This window comes from Cotesia typhae, unplaced genomic scaffold (assembly GCF_013202065.1).
Source record: "Cotesia typhae breed Kobodo isofemale line unplaced genomic scaffold, CoteBio_Ctyphae contig_50, whole genome shotgun sequence".
Taxonomy (NCBI): domain Eukaryota; kingdom Metazoa; phylum Arthropoda; class Insecta; order Hymenoptera; family Braconidae; genus Cotesia; species Cotesia typhae.
This window is the reverse complement of record NW_027423758.1, coordinates 475,906-491,041: the sequence shown is the minus strand read 5'-3', so window position 1 is coordinate 491,041 and position 15,136 is coordinate 475,906. Positions and strand designations below refer to the sequence as shown.

Below are 15,136 nucleotides of genomic sequence, written 5' to 3'. Positions count from 1 at the left end.
GTCTGATAAAAATTATTTGGGCTGATAATTGTAAATTTAAGTTACTTAACAAAATAAATTATTTCACTTACATCTTTAGGTAAAATATTCAATTTTTTTTTCTACTGAATAAAATTTATTTTTGACAGAGTTTGGAGTTTTTACGGAAAAAAATAAAAAGAGACTCAATTAGACATGACAAATCAGAAAATCACGTATATCTAAGACAAAACAATTTAATAAAATATAAATCCTCTACTCAAAAAAGAACAATAAAAATTTGATGGCGTAGAAATTCACTGATTTTTTCCCCGAAATAACTATCAAAAGTTAAACTCCTAGTAGTAAATAGTAGCCCTGAGGATTATAGGTTTTTTCTCATAAATCCGGTAGTGTAAGATTTAATTAAGCTATAAAACATTTGATAGCCCTGCGGTTAAAAGTTACAACCGTTTAAATAAAAACAAGTTTCTTTTTTATTTGTAATTCACTTTTGATTGCCGACTAAATGTCTGTTTTTTACTATATCAATTTTAGCTAAACATTTTTTTTTTCATTATACTGTAAAAAATTTGCTGACATGACTTGATGTTTCAATGTATAAATTTTTGATCAAATAGTGCTGAAAAATTCCGTTAGAGGGCGAATTGTCGCTTAATTTTCGCGCTACTAGAAAGTTGAGTGTAAAATATTAAATATTAATATAAAAATCATTTTTTTAACTCAGAGAATTATTAAGAATTAATTTTTTTATTCTCATATTTATTATTTATAAAATATCATGTCAAAAAATTTTTTTACAGTATATTTTTAGTCGGGACTCATTTCGGTTATCTGTCTAATACGCTTCTAGTTAATCCAAGGTCCGAATAATTATTAATATTTTCTGTTTTTATCTATTAATTTTTTTATTAGTTAAAAAATTAAATCGATATTGAGGTAGTTAAATAAATAATAAAATTGTACGATAATGAAAATAAAAAATTAGCATGTAATGCTAGACCGAAAAGGGAGGGACGCATTAAGCCATAGATAATGATATTGATAGAGGTTGATGATTAAGAATATTAAAAAGAGATGAAGGAATATTTATGTTTGTAGTTAAAATTAATCCTCGCGGTCTAAGAAGCGTACAAATAAATTATTAATATATACTTAAAACCAATAATAAATTATTAAAACCAATAATTAATAATGTAAAAAAGCCAGGCGGCTAATAAATAAAAATAGTAAAAGTAACAGCATTATTACCATTACTTCCTCGAAATATTGGAGGCATCGAGGGTGTAACTTACCCCTGGGAGGACTCGCTACAGACAGAAGAGTCTATCCGGTAGTGCCGGTCCCCCTCGTTCTCGGAAATCCGCATGTCCTCGGAACCGTTCGGACTCATGTGCCGTGCGGAGTGGACTTCTAATTGTCGGATTATGTCCTCGAGGGTGCGGATCCTGATGGGCCCGCAGGTGGGAGGAACGTCCTCCTCGTCATCATCGTCCTGATTGTCGATGTTGTCCTGCCCGGAGTCTGCGGTCGCCTTCCGATATCCGTCCGGGTAACCGCACTCTGCCAGCGACTTCCGTATCATCTCGTCGTCCATCAGGTTCCCGGAACCTGACGGAGTTCCTGACATCCCCCGGTGGCTCGTCGCGTTTCTCAGGGCCTCCATTAGTTCTCCGTGGTACCCGTTCAAGCTGCTCAAGGTTTGAGCCACCATGGCGCTGTCTGGTAGTCCTTTAAAATTATTAGACTTTCTGCACTTTTTTTTTGGGGGAGTCAAATGGTTATTCTGGTTTAGAATTTTAAAGAGGACCCGGAGAAAATTTTTACGGGAAGCATGCAATTCTTAAAGTATTTTTTTTTTTTTTTTTTTTTTTTAATTAAATTCACTCAGTCAAAAAATAAATTAAATTATTTTAGGTAAATATTGAAATTAAAAATAAAATTTATTCAAAGAAAATTTGTTGGAATTTAAGAATTTTTTTTCATGAAGAGAAACAATATTTTTTTAAATTCATTATTAGTTTAAGGATTCTGTATCATTAAGGTAAAAGTCCCAATTATTGACGGATCTAAATATTGACAAATTAATTTAATAAATTAATAAAATTATGAAAAAATAATTTTATTTCTTTATTTTTGTTTTATTCTTTTTCCAGTATTTAAATATTTTTTTCTAGTAACTCACCCATGCAATAATTCTTAAATTCCAAGAACAAATTTATACACTTTTATTTCAATTGTTAAAGCTCTAAATCTCGGGAAAATAAAACGAACTCGAATTAAGAATACACTTTCAATTCTCCGAGCGCAAGGTTTTAAATGTAGAACAATAAATTAAACATCTGTAGGTGAAATATTAAATAACTCCCTATTAATCCTACTTAACCATGCAATTTCAAATCTGCTGGGTTGGTACTTCATTGTTATGAAGTAAGTACAACCCAGAAGCTGATTTATTTATTTAAAAATGTCAGGATTATCTACTTTGATTTCATTTTCGTTTTTTAGCCTTAATCTTACATTTTTTTTTAATATTTAATCAACTGTAATTATCAACAGTTGTTAAAATTTTTTAAAAAGTACCAAGATAGTGGTAGATAAAATTTTTCCGTTTAAAAGTGACCTTTTCTTCCGATGAATTCGTGAGAAAAAAATTTAAATAATGTGAAAATGTAAATTGCATAACAAAAATTGCAAACAGAGCAGCAGAAAAGCGTCCAAGTTTTTACACATTTAAGAATGGAAGGAAAGAATTTTAAAACTTCGTGAAGTTAAAATACCCGTTTCGCAGCCAAACCACGCGTGAACAGTAAAATTTACATTATTATCGCGGAGTTAACATTTTGACTCTCTTTCAATATTTTTGTACTTCATAAACAGTGAAGTTGTCTTTATGGTGTCGAAGTATTCTTCTCCGAGCTATTCTTAAAATTTTTATAACTAGAAAACTGATAATTTATAACCTTATGACCTTGATTTTTTGGCGTTGTGCCAAATATACTTTAAAGAAGTTTCTTTCATCTTTTTAGAGTTACACGCTTTTTTGGCACTTGAATTTTGTAAGTGGTATCTTATTATTATATATTTAATTAAATTCATAAAATTTGTCGCCGTTTGTAATTAATGACTTCAAATTTCAACGGGTCAGTTTTTAACTTTTGGCTTATTAATTATATTATAAAAGTGAAAAAAAAATTTTTATTAGTTCACTGAGAAAACAGTTTGCTTGATTTAAATTAAGATATTAATTTAAAATAAATTGAGAAAATATATTTAATATAAAAAAATTTATTTGATTTAAATTTGGATAATTTCACCATCTTGGTACTTGTCTACTTTTTTTATTCTTAACACAGAAAAAAATTCTTGAACCAAAAAAAAAATTTTAATTGTCTTGAATCAAGAAAAAAATTCTTTAATCATGTAAAATTTATTTAAACCATTAATTTTTTAGTTTAAGAATTTTTTTTACTTAAATCAAGATAAAGTTCTTGAAAATAATTTACTTCAATTTTTTTTTTCTGTGTAATGAACCACCAAAAATGAAGCATAAAACTAAAAATAACTATATCTAAGCAACGTAATTTTCTCCGTGTAAAAAGAAACATTAACGTGAGGTATTGACGTTTTAAAAAAATTTGAAATTTAAATACGACAGTAAATGAACAACCAAGTTAAATAAACTTTAAACTATTTAGGTATTACAATACCGTAACCACCGTGTTTCTTTAAAATTCCCTTCTCAGGTAACTTTGTCAAACTGTTAGGTGGTAGATCAATGACAGAGACAACGTCTTCGGCGCCCGTACCTCCATCCTCATCGTACATTCCTCCCATCCTCTTCATTGACGTCTTGTGCTCCCTGAAACATAATAAAATAAAATTATTTACATTTTTATCAGCCCGTATTTTACGTTAGCAATAAATGCCGTGGAAAAAAAAAATTGGAACAGATTTTTCGACGGAACGGTAAATCAGAATGAGAGTAAGCGTATGGAAGGCGGTTAAATCACGTTTGATGTTGACGAGAAAAATAAAAAGTTTTACGAAAAAAGAGTTTATTGTTAAGTAAAAAAAAGTTGTGAATTCTAGTTTGGTCTGAACTCTTTTAACTCCGCTTCCTATTTCAGATTTTGTGTTCTCTGGTAGAACTTTCCGTCCCTCCATCCCTCTGCGGATCTCCTGGACTATTATTTCTTTAGCTCGCAGTTCGTTCGTTCGTTCGCCATAGTCTTTCTCCCTTTCTTTAGATTTTTTATTATAACTTTGAAAGTTTAAAGAAAGTGTACTGAGAGGTCTTGTTGATTTTCCCTAAGGCCGTTTGAGCGATGAATAATAAAGCGCGGTGGCCAACTCTTTTCCGCCAATGTGGTTCCACCGTTTCCGCGTGTGTTTGTTTCTTCAGTATCTATATATAAATTTATATAGATAGGTTGAAGGTAAAACCCAGGATAAGGAAACGAAGAGCAACATTACGCGTAGACCAGAGTTAAGCCAAAGAAAGAACCGGGAGATGAAAAGCCTCTTAAAACTTTAAGCCTATTTTAATTTTTTACTTTTCGATCTTTTACTTTTTAATGGCATCCTAGAGCTTGGAACACAAAAAAAATTGTTTTATTGGTTACTTACTTGAGTCGCGATCCGTCTGCGGTCACGTTTGGTTGCTGCTGGAATAACACACGTTGGTCGCAGCTGAAAAATAGATTTGTTAGTTAGAATTATTTTTTATTTGCACATTTAAAAAAAAAAAAAAAAAAAAACTGATTCAAGAAAAATTTTACTCTTGTTTTAAGTTATTCAGCTTGAATTCATTCAAGAAAATAAAATTCTAGGATAGAGAAAAAAAATTTTCATTAAAGAATTTTACTAATATTTTTTTATTTAATTTTTTTTTCACCGAAGAAATATTCAATAATTTTTTTTTTTTTTTTTCTTCAAACTTTTAAAACACAAAATTAAATTTTTCTTTATTATGAAAAAAATTTTTCACAATATTTCGACACGAATGAAATATTTTAATTTTATTTTTTTGATCTTTAGAAATAAAATTTTTCTTCAGTGCATATTTTACTATTTAAAATAAAATAATTAAATATTTACCTGTAAGTAGGCATACTTCCAAAGGTAAGAATTTTGTTGACGTTATCAAGCGCCACAACCTCCGAATGGTGATTGCTAGAGCGCTCACTGTAGGCTTTGGGCGCCGGTTTCTTCGAATAGGGAGGGTCGTATTTTTGTATAGTACTCTTGCGTCTGCGGATCATCATGTGCTCATTAAAATTAACCACTCGCTTCGACAGGGTTGAAAAAAAAATTAAACAAATAGACGACAAAAACCAAAACACACAGGACCAAAGCACATGCAAGCTAACGTATCTTCCTCTTCCATTATTTTTATTATCATTTTGTTATTATTATTATTACCACTATCAACATCATTTGTGAATTATTGAATTGTTAATTAAATGGAACGTATTGGTTATTGTACCTGCCGATAACTATTGTCGAATCGATGAAATATTTAACGGGAGAAATAAAAAAATAAAATAAACGTTTATTATATTATATGCACAATTGCATTCAATAGGGTTCGCTATCGAGTTTACCATCTAATCATAGATCTCGCATGCGTTTGTAACATAAACAGTCAACCAGTCAAATGGTACACCCGCAGCTCTGCCCCGATTCTAGGTTATGTAATCTTTTTACTTTTCTGTGTTATTTATTCTGAAACTGTTTTTATTTATCTATCCTATCTATTTATTTTTATTTTTATCCTCGGAGTTTCGAGCGCGTTTTTATCCGCAGTGCCCTTTTATGCCTATCTACCAAATGCCAAACTAATAAATCAAATCATAAAAAATATTTTACATTTCCACGGATTTTATATTTTTAATAAAAGAGGATCCTAAATTTATGGATTCGTCAAAAAAATTACAGCTATCTTTCATTTTTATTCCAACTATTGAAAATAAATTATTTTTTTATCTCTTGACCATTTTTTATTTTTATAAAAAACATTTTCTCGTTAAAAAATTATTGCGATAAAACTTCCAGAGCTTCGACAATTTTTTTTTTTTTTTTTTTTTTTTTTTTAATTAAAAGATAATGAAGTCGAGTTATCACAATTGAAGTTTACAATTTTTTTTATTAGAAATCTTTATTAAAGTTTTAGTCATTAACAGCTCCGGATATTTTTAAAAGTTTCCCACTTAATTACAACCAAACGAAAAAATTATTAATCATTAAAATTTTCTTACTTATTAGTAAATAAATTGATTTACGCGGTATTAAAGTAAAGGTATTGAAATAAATGAATACTTATTTTAAACAAATAAAAAAATTTTTTATATGTTGATTTAATACCTCAAATGCAAGTGGCTCAATTTTTTTTGACGAATGCATAAAAAGGATTCAGATTGTATAATAATTCGAAAAAAAGTTTTACGAATAATTTCTAGAGCATTGGAGTAAACTCAATTACTGTTTGCTCTTCTCATTTGTGACTTTAGTTAGATATTGTTAGCCGTGACGAGATCTACATTAGTAGTATGGGTTTATGAAGGAATTATGATGATAGACGTAGAATTCCAGAGAATGGAGAAAAAAAAAACTTGAAAGTTTTGGATCAAGCCCTAGAGGAAGTTAAGAGCGAAGAATATATGTATATATGTGTTCAAAAGTTCTGTGTATATATGTTTATATATTATAAGATGTATGTATGTAAGTATGAGTGTGTATAAGAACGGATGGAAGTCGTTAAGTTGGCGTGTAGATTGATGGGATAATTTTTTAAGTCGGAAGCTGCTTGTTCAAGCTCGTCGGCCAACTTTTCGCGAGCGTCGTACACCCGTATAACACGAGGGTGGTACTACTTCTCTCTTAGCAGCAGCAGTAGCAGTAGCAGTAAAGGGTAAAAAATCGAAAAAAAAGTGTCTCGTTGAAGGAATGGAAAAAGGAAAGTAAATACTATGACGTTGAGAAAGACGTTATTTGCGCGCATGTTGAAATGTGTGACGTAAGTTTTGAATAATTAGTTTTTTTTTTTTTTCTAACTGAGTGACAATTGACGTTGACGTCATATGAATATTTTATTTATTTTCCAGGTAATTAATTCGGGATTTTATTTTGTAGTCAATAAATAAAAGTGTAGGCGTTAGGAATTTTACTTTAGCAATAAGTTTTTTTTTTTTAATTTGATCGATTGTATTTTATGTGATCATATATTACATCACGTATGAGCAAGAGATCATATATGATCATTTATAAAATCAGATTGGTCATATATGATTGTATTAATATCACATATGGTCATATGTGATGATCCTGACATCACAAATAATCATGAAATCACGTGTGATCACCTCAATCTATATGATAATTTTTTACATCATATATAGTCATATATGATCATATAAGACCATATATGGCCATATGACAATATGTATGATGATATATGACATCATAGTGATCATATGACATGGTAGTGATCATATATGGTCATATATGCTCATTATGACATCACATATGACCATTTATGACATCACAGATCAAGTAAAATGGGCTTATCAATTTTTTAATACCTAAAAATTTTTTTTTTAACTAAATTTTTGTCTAAAAAATTCAATAAAAGAAAATTATTTAAATTTCAAAATATTTTTCTGTCAACAAGAAAGAAACTATAATTACAAAAAAAATTCTTACATTTTTTTTTTGCAAGAAAAATTTATCGTAAAATTTATACTTACGCCTTGATAATCCTTAAAATTTATATTTTGTAAATTTATTATTATTAATATTAAAATTTTTGTCATTTTTTTAAATTAAGAAAAACGCAATTCAGTAAAAGATTTTTCCATGAATATATAAAATATATGGTGAAAAATTAGTGTTACATAAAAAAAAATTCTTAAAATAAGTCTTAACCCGGGCCCATCTTACCTCAAAAACAATTTCAGAGGATTCATAAAAGTAGGATTTAAAAAAATAAAAAAATTTCGTCACGGCTACATTGATTTTACAAGTATTTCGTTGCTCTTATTTTTGCGGCTTCTACGTGGTTCAAAATACGCTTGCGCGTTTTATATAACAAACATCCACATATATATATATATATATTCGGAGTTTTCCGCCCGGTTTTACAGATTCTTTAGTCACATATTAAAAAATAAATAACAAAAAAGAGAGAATATAATCTACAACAGCAATAAAATTACAATGGGTAAAAAGTGTTGCAATAAAACATTTTCCTCCCCTTTAACTTATCTCAGCACAGTGCTGAGTAATATATTTAACGCTGTATTAAATTTACTGCGTACTGCTAGCAATAAAAATAAATTAAAAAAAAAAAAATATATATATATATATATATATATATATATATATATATATATATATATATATATATATATATATATATATATATATATATATATAAATTCGTATCTAAACAAACTAAATAAATATAAAAGTTTACGAACCACAAAATGGCTGCGCTAAAATTTATCAGGAAATTAATTATTAATTAACGTGCCCGTGGCTACGGTAATTAGTGGCAATTAATTAAATACTCCAAAATTGAATTGCCCGATAATTTTAAACCCAGATACTAGATAAAATCCTAATATATAATTATAATTATCCATCGAGTTAACTAAAAATGCGCTTTTATATTTTAAATATTCATCTTCTTTTCTACGCAAGGTGCCAGGGTGCTGACTCAAGTATGTGCAAGTGAAGCTACTTTTAAATAAAATAAATTTGTTAACTTTTTAAATCATAAACAAAATTTAATTAAGCACCAAGCGGATGAGGAGCTTCTAGAAGCGCAACTTTTTCTTTATTGTTTTGCTTTTAATCTTCCCCGTACTGCATATCGATTTTTTTTTAGATTAATTAACAGTAAAAAAATTTTATTTACTCTTTTTTAATATTTACTCACTCGCTGCCGGTTGATTTTCAATATTGTAACGCTTAGTTTCAACAGAAACGCTCAAATTCGCGCGCATCTGCCATTTTGTCACGTGGCGCCATTTTTACGGTCGCTTAGGAGCTTCATGATTTAAAATGTGCATTAAAGTGCTTTTTTTTTTTTTAATTAATTAATAGAATTTAATAGAAAATTTTATTCACGTATGATTTTAATTAAATTTAAAGTGATAATTAAGAAGTAAATTTTAAATAATACAGGGGGCGTAAATTGGCGCTAAATTTGAATTATTTAACAAAATTTATTAGTAAAAAAATTATTTAACTTTTTTATTTAAAAAAATTAGTATCTAAAATTTATTTTCTATTTTTTTAAACTTTAACAGGCAGCGAATGAAAAAATTAAATGAGTTAAAAAAAAAATTAAAAAGAGAGAATGATTAGAAAAGATACTGCAGTACAGGTGTAATTATATTTTTTGCTTGTAAAATTCGTTGGTTGGCATGTTAAGGATCTTGTAGGTGAGAAAAATGAAAAGACGGATCGTTTCGGGGCGGGTAAAAATAATAAAAATAAAAAGAGGTTGATGCGCTGGCAAATGAGGGTGTAACGTTACTCAAAGAGCAAAAAATTCTAAACGGGAAAACCAAACCAGAGGAAGATGATGATATAAAATATAAATATAAAATCTAAATTCATACATACACATGTGCAAATATGAATTTACATTTATATTTATATTTTTGTTTGTTTTTCATAGCTATGAATGTGAATAGAGGAATTAATGACATCCTTTGTTCGAGTCGTTGATCTCAAGATTTCGATTTACATTATTTATCAATCTATCAATTAATAATGTAAATGTTGTTATTAATTAAATAGGTTGTTAGTAATATGTAACATATTTACTTAATTAATGAATTACATTTATAATGATAAAAAAAGTAAAGGACATACAAAGAACGTTCTACGTGTATGTATCTGCACACTAACCTGAGACAGAGGGAGAAGTTTTTATGTACTACGACTGACCTGTAGCAGAGAGCCATCAGAGCAAATACTACGAAAACACCCCCTACCACCGACATGAGCATACCAACTAAAAATACAGTGTTAGAGCCGTGGTAGTTCTCTGGATCATTAAAATTTATTTTATTAGGTTCGATTTGTGTCATTTGATTTAAAATATTTTTTTAAATTAAATGATCAGGGGTGCATGCAGAAAATTAATTTAGTTTAATAAAATTAAGGAGAATAATTATAAAAATAAATGATTTGATTTTTATTATAAAAATCGTTAAATTATTAATAGAATTGTTAATGTGGTGTGATGAAAATTTAATTGAAATTTATGGATAAGAGGAATAAATTAATATTTTATTTGTGCGGGAAATTGGGAATGTTGATAGAAAAAAAAAATAAAGAGTGAAGTTATTTTTTTTTTTTTTTAAATTGTTGGAAGAATTTTTTAATTAGGAAATATTTGGAGGAAAATTAAATGTTTTTAATAAAAAATAAAAAATAAATTTTTTTTTTTAAGTGAAAAATAAATAAAAAAAAAAATTAATTTTTTTCATTAAAAAATATAAGATTAATTTAAAAAGAAAGTATAAAATTTTTTTTTTTAATTATAAAAAAAATTATCATAAAAATTTTAGATAATAAATTTAAAAAATATTAACAATTATTTATAAATATAAGAGATGTAGTATGTATGTTATGATAAATAATTAATAATTAATAATTAATAATAATAATAATATATATAAATAAAATGATAATTAATAGTTATTTTTTGATATTGCCCGTGTAGGGGTAATTTTACCATGGTACGCGCATCGTTGCGGTATTCGGGGTGGTTATTTTTTGGTTATTCCGAGCGTCCCACAGCATGCAGACAGACAGAGATGCCAGTGACAGACAGAAACATACAAAGAAACAGAGAAGCCAATATCAGCACATTTATATTCCTTTATCGACATTTTGATTATTTTATTTTATAATACTATATTTTATTTATTATTTTTTCATCTATTCTACGTTCATTTTTTAGTCAACTATTCTAATCATATTTCTTAATTTAATCATCAAACTAGACTATTTTTAAACCTATCAAGTAAATCTAAGAGTATTGTAGATATTGAAGTTTGATACTGAAAATTTATGTTGTTAAGATCCTATTTTCGGATGACTTAGAATTTTCTACGCGTCCCTGGAAAATCTTTGGAAATATTAAAAAAATTCTGTAAAGTTTATAAACTTTTAAAGGTATCAATATTAATTCGGTTTAAAAATGCGAAAGAAAGGAAAATTAGAAAAATTACAGTTTTTTGTATAAATCCAGAGATACGGTAGTGCTACGCACCGATGATACGTATTTTTTAAGTTTTTCTTAATTTGATGGAAAATATAAATTTTAATATTAAAAAAAAATTAAATTAATGTTTTTTATTAATTTTTGCTCTATTTTTTAAATAAATTCTTTTTATGATAATTTATTTAATTCAAAATCCTGAAAATTGCCGTAAAAAATTAATTTCAGTGACATTAAATTAATCAATTTTATTTAATTAAATTTATTAAGGTCAATAATTTATTTTTCTCCATTTTTTATGTCAGGATTTATCAACAAGATTCAAAAAAAAATTTTTTTCAATGTTCAAAAGTCAAATTTTTTGCAAAATAAAATTAATATTTTTCAATTTAAACTTGAAATAAATTGTTAGTAATTTGGCATATAAAACTTGTGTCAGCTAATTAAAATTTAGTTAAGAGATGAAATTTTGAATTTAAATATTTTTTGGATGGAAATTTGTATTCACTCCGCAAAAAAAAAATTTTAAACCTTCTTTTGGCTTTGCAAACCCAAAAAAAAATCTATAAAAATTTTTAACGCGACATAAAACTGTAATTTTTTTTTTACATTAATTAATTCTCAATGATTTTTCTTTCTTAATCCCAAAATAAAGATAACAGGATTTTTTTTAATATTTCCTAAAGTATCTAGATGGCGCTAACTGAAAATTTTCATCATAAAAACGATAGCTCGAATATCCATAGAAGAAAAATATGTATATATATAAAATAAGTTAATAAATATGCAATACGGACGATCGGAGCGTTTTTGATGTCGATTCACTAAAACTTTTTATTTATGTCAGTTTTCATTTTAAGTATTCGAAGCGAGCGAACTAAATTGAACTTGTATCTATCGACATCCGGGTATATAATATAAAATATAATAAATAATAACTTTCGGCGTCTAAAAGTATCCTGCGCTTCGCGAATTATTTTTCAAAGGATCCAATGTAATTTAAGTTCCAACACATGTTTTCATTCAATTTAGTTTTTATTATATCGACAGCGATAGTTCCTCATTTTTCTTCAATAATATCCTTCGTTTTAATTAAAAATAAATTCCTTGTTAGATCAAAAAGCTTATAAATTTTTCATCAAATATTGCGGGTATTTAATTAAATGTTCTAGTTTAGGAAAAAATATAAAAAAATAGAAAAACAAGAATTGTTTTTAACTGTAATTAAAGTTAATCAATAAATTCTAAATCAATATTTCACTTTTTACGTACACGCGATTTTACTATCTCGATTGTTCCCTGCATACATAGTTACAATCGGGACTTAAATCTACAATTGTGATAATAACGGTTATTATTGCAAAATCTATTATGATAAATTATCGCGTGAATATTTAATGGTAAAAATAAATGCCTTTTATTCGCTCGAGAAATGAGGAAAAAAAAATTTTTTTATTCTGTCCTAACAATTTTTAATTGATAAAATAGAGTTCTTCATAACCGGCCAAAAAAGTGTCACCATTTTTGCTCCGATCGTCGTCTTAAGGAGATCCAAGTATCCTGCTGATGTAAAGAATGTCTAAAAAAAAATAATACGTAGAAATACTTTCGTTATGCATCTTAAAATTAATTAATATTATTTTTGAGGAAACCTACTGTTAAAAATTTTTTTATTAATTATTAGCCTACAAAGATTGAATTTCCAAATTTTTAGGAAGTTAAAAAAATTTTACTTCGCGTGGATCTCCTTAAAATAAAATTTTTGAACCCGCGAGCTTCTAACCTCAAAACTTTCCTATTTAATAAAGAATTATTGTTTGATAAAAAATTTTTACGAGTAGGGCATACAAGCAGCTGGCACATTTGCGTGACCACCATTTTCCAATACACCAATTAAAGTCAATTAAAAATAAAAATCGAACGTATCTACCGTACAAGAGGCATCGCGATGTTACTCGATAATTATTGTTACAATAATAAATCTACTTTGTCTATCACAAGCATTGGAATCTGCGATAGATCGATAGATCGTTAAAAAATGAAAAAAATAAAAATTATCGACGATCGATCGATCAACCGCGCGTGAGAATATTCCAAAATATATACACAAATACATACAAATATAATTATTCATAAGTATATATGTATGGATGAGTGTATATTTATAATAAATATAACAATATTTTGCTCAAAAATATTATTCCAATAAACAGTTCCGTGGATAAGAAGTCGATGGCTCTATTCCTGCAGTACATGGACAGTACGCGTACAAAATACATCCATCTCATCGTACATTATGTGTGTACATACACGTGTACATACACCTGGCCCTTTTAGTTTTTAAATTTATCTGAGTGGTTCAAAAATATTTGTTTCACTGGTCTAGAAATTTTTTCAGGTATAAAAATCTCAATACTATTTTAAAAAGCAGCAAAAAAATTTTTTTTTTAATTTATTTATTTTATTTAAACCAATTTAAAGATATATAACTATCCTGGCCACAAAATTTTCCTTATTCTCTCAATAATATAGATTATCGGTGAAAAAAAAATTTTATTTTTCAGTGTGGGCGTCAAGCGAAAGCGTAAAACTCTTCACAAATCGTTTCTATACCTGAAACTAACTTCAGACTTGTCATTATAAAAATAAAAAAATATTTTTAACCACAGTGACATCAAAAGATGTAAAAATATAAAAAAATAGGTATTGTTAAATCACTGGCATCAGCATTGCATTAGCATTTGTGATTACAACCATGCGTCGGCGAACCGAGGAGTCTTCTATTTTCTTGAATTAGCGGTTATTATCATTATTATACTGTTGGTATTATGTTGGTTATAAATTTATAATTAGTTGGTAGTTAGTAAAGTATTTGGATATGTAGATGGCAAGAGAAGAGATAGAGACAGTAGAGACAATGATTAAATATTTGCGGTGTATACACGTATATATACACAATACTATTTGTTTGTAATAAATTTATGGATGGAGTTAAACATTTAGATTTTAAATAGAAAATTCTATCGTTTTTATCCTTAATTTCAGTTTTAGAGCTTTGCCGGTTAAAATTCCTTTGTGCTAAACAAAATGGCTGTAATATCCCGTTCCCACTTCGCACATGTGCGCGCATTAAAATTTCTGTGACTGAATCTTTAACCGTTTCTCATAATAAAAGTAATGATTTATGACTTGAGCAATAAAAATTTTTTTACAATCTTGCGATCTATTTTTTCACACAATAATTTTTTATAGGATTAATAAAAGTGGAAAATTTTCTTAACTTTTTTGTCGACTCTTAAATTTATGCTAAAAAAATATTCTTATTAGAAATTTTAGCACAAATTGTTTTTATCGGTCCTGTTAATAAAAAAAAAAAAAAAAAAAAAAAAAAAAAAAAATAATTTTTTAACGATAGAACTTTCTAAGCATACAAATTAATAAAACGAAAAAAATCCAAATAGAGCATTGTACGTAGTGGCCGCGTGCGATGCCTCCTTGATCATCCATCTAGGCACGATATATATTTATCAGTAAGACGATGACACCACAGACGTTAATATTATGCCCGCAACGGCCCACTGACGCTGATTTTACACGTTTAAATAAATTTCGTGGCTTTTTAAATCAAAATTTGGATAAATTTATAAAAATATGTTTGTGGAAATTACGGAGCATTTGGAAATTCCAGCGACTCAGTGGGTCATTGGAAGACATAATGTTTTCATTCGTTGGTAAGTCAGTATTGCTACTATACCTGTAGCAACAACGTGCCACTAGTGCAAAACAAATGAAGACCCCCTTCACCACACACAGCAGGATTAACACCATCGTAAAGGTGCTAAGATTCGTGTTTATTTCCTCTGTAAATATCATATATAAAGCTAGTGTCTGGCCAGTCAAGACCTTTTTAGGCTT

General features: G+C 27.9%; 1 protein-coding gene and 1 long non-coding RNA gene across 15 annotated transcripts in view; one reads left to right on the top strand and one right to left on the bottom strand.

Annotated features, from left to right (window-relative positions):
• The window catches only part of LOC141531883 (uncharacterized), a 75,639-nt gene that overhangs the window by 12,186 nt on the left and 48,317 nt on the right, over positions 1–15,136 (top strand). The window lies entirely within an intron of this gene.
• Mmd (disintegrin and metalloproteinase domain-containing protein mind-meld) overlaps positions 1–15,136 on the bottom strand; it is a 58,862-nt gene that overhangs the window by 1,549 nt on the left and 42,177 nt on the right. For 7 of the 14 annotated variants that reach the window (XM_074249699.1, XM_074249711.1, XM_074249706.1 and 4 more), the window contains exons 19-23: positions 9,901–10,039; positions 5,080–5,232; positions 4,609–4,671; positions 3,690–3,841; positions 1,275–1,710 (exon numbers count right to left, since the gene is read on the bottom strand). In XM_074249699.1, the coding sequence (XP_074105800.1) occupies positions 1,275–1,710; positions 3,690–3,841; positions 4,609–4,671; positions 5,080–5,232; positions 9,901–10,039 (943 nt within the window). Of the gene's footprint in view, positions 1–1,274; positions 1,711–3,689; positions 3,842–4,608; positions 4,672–5,079; positions 5,233–9,900; positions 10,040–14,975; positions 15,082–15,136 lie in introns of all 14 variants that reach the window. The other 7 variants (XM_074249712.1, XM_074249701.1, XM_074249702.1 and 4 more) reach the window with 5 other exon arrangements.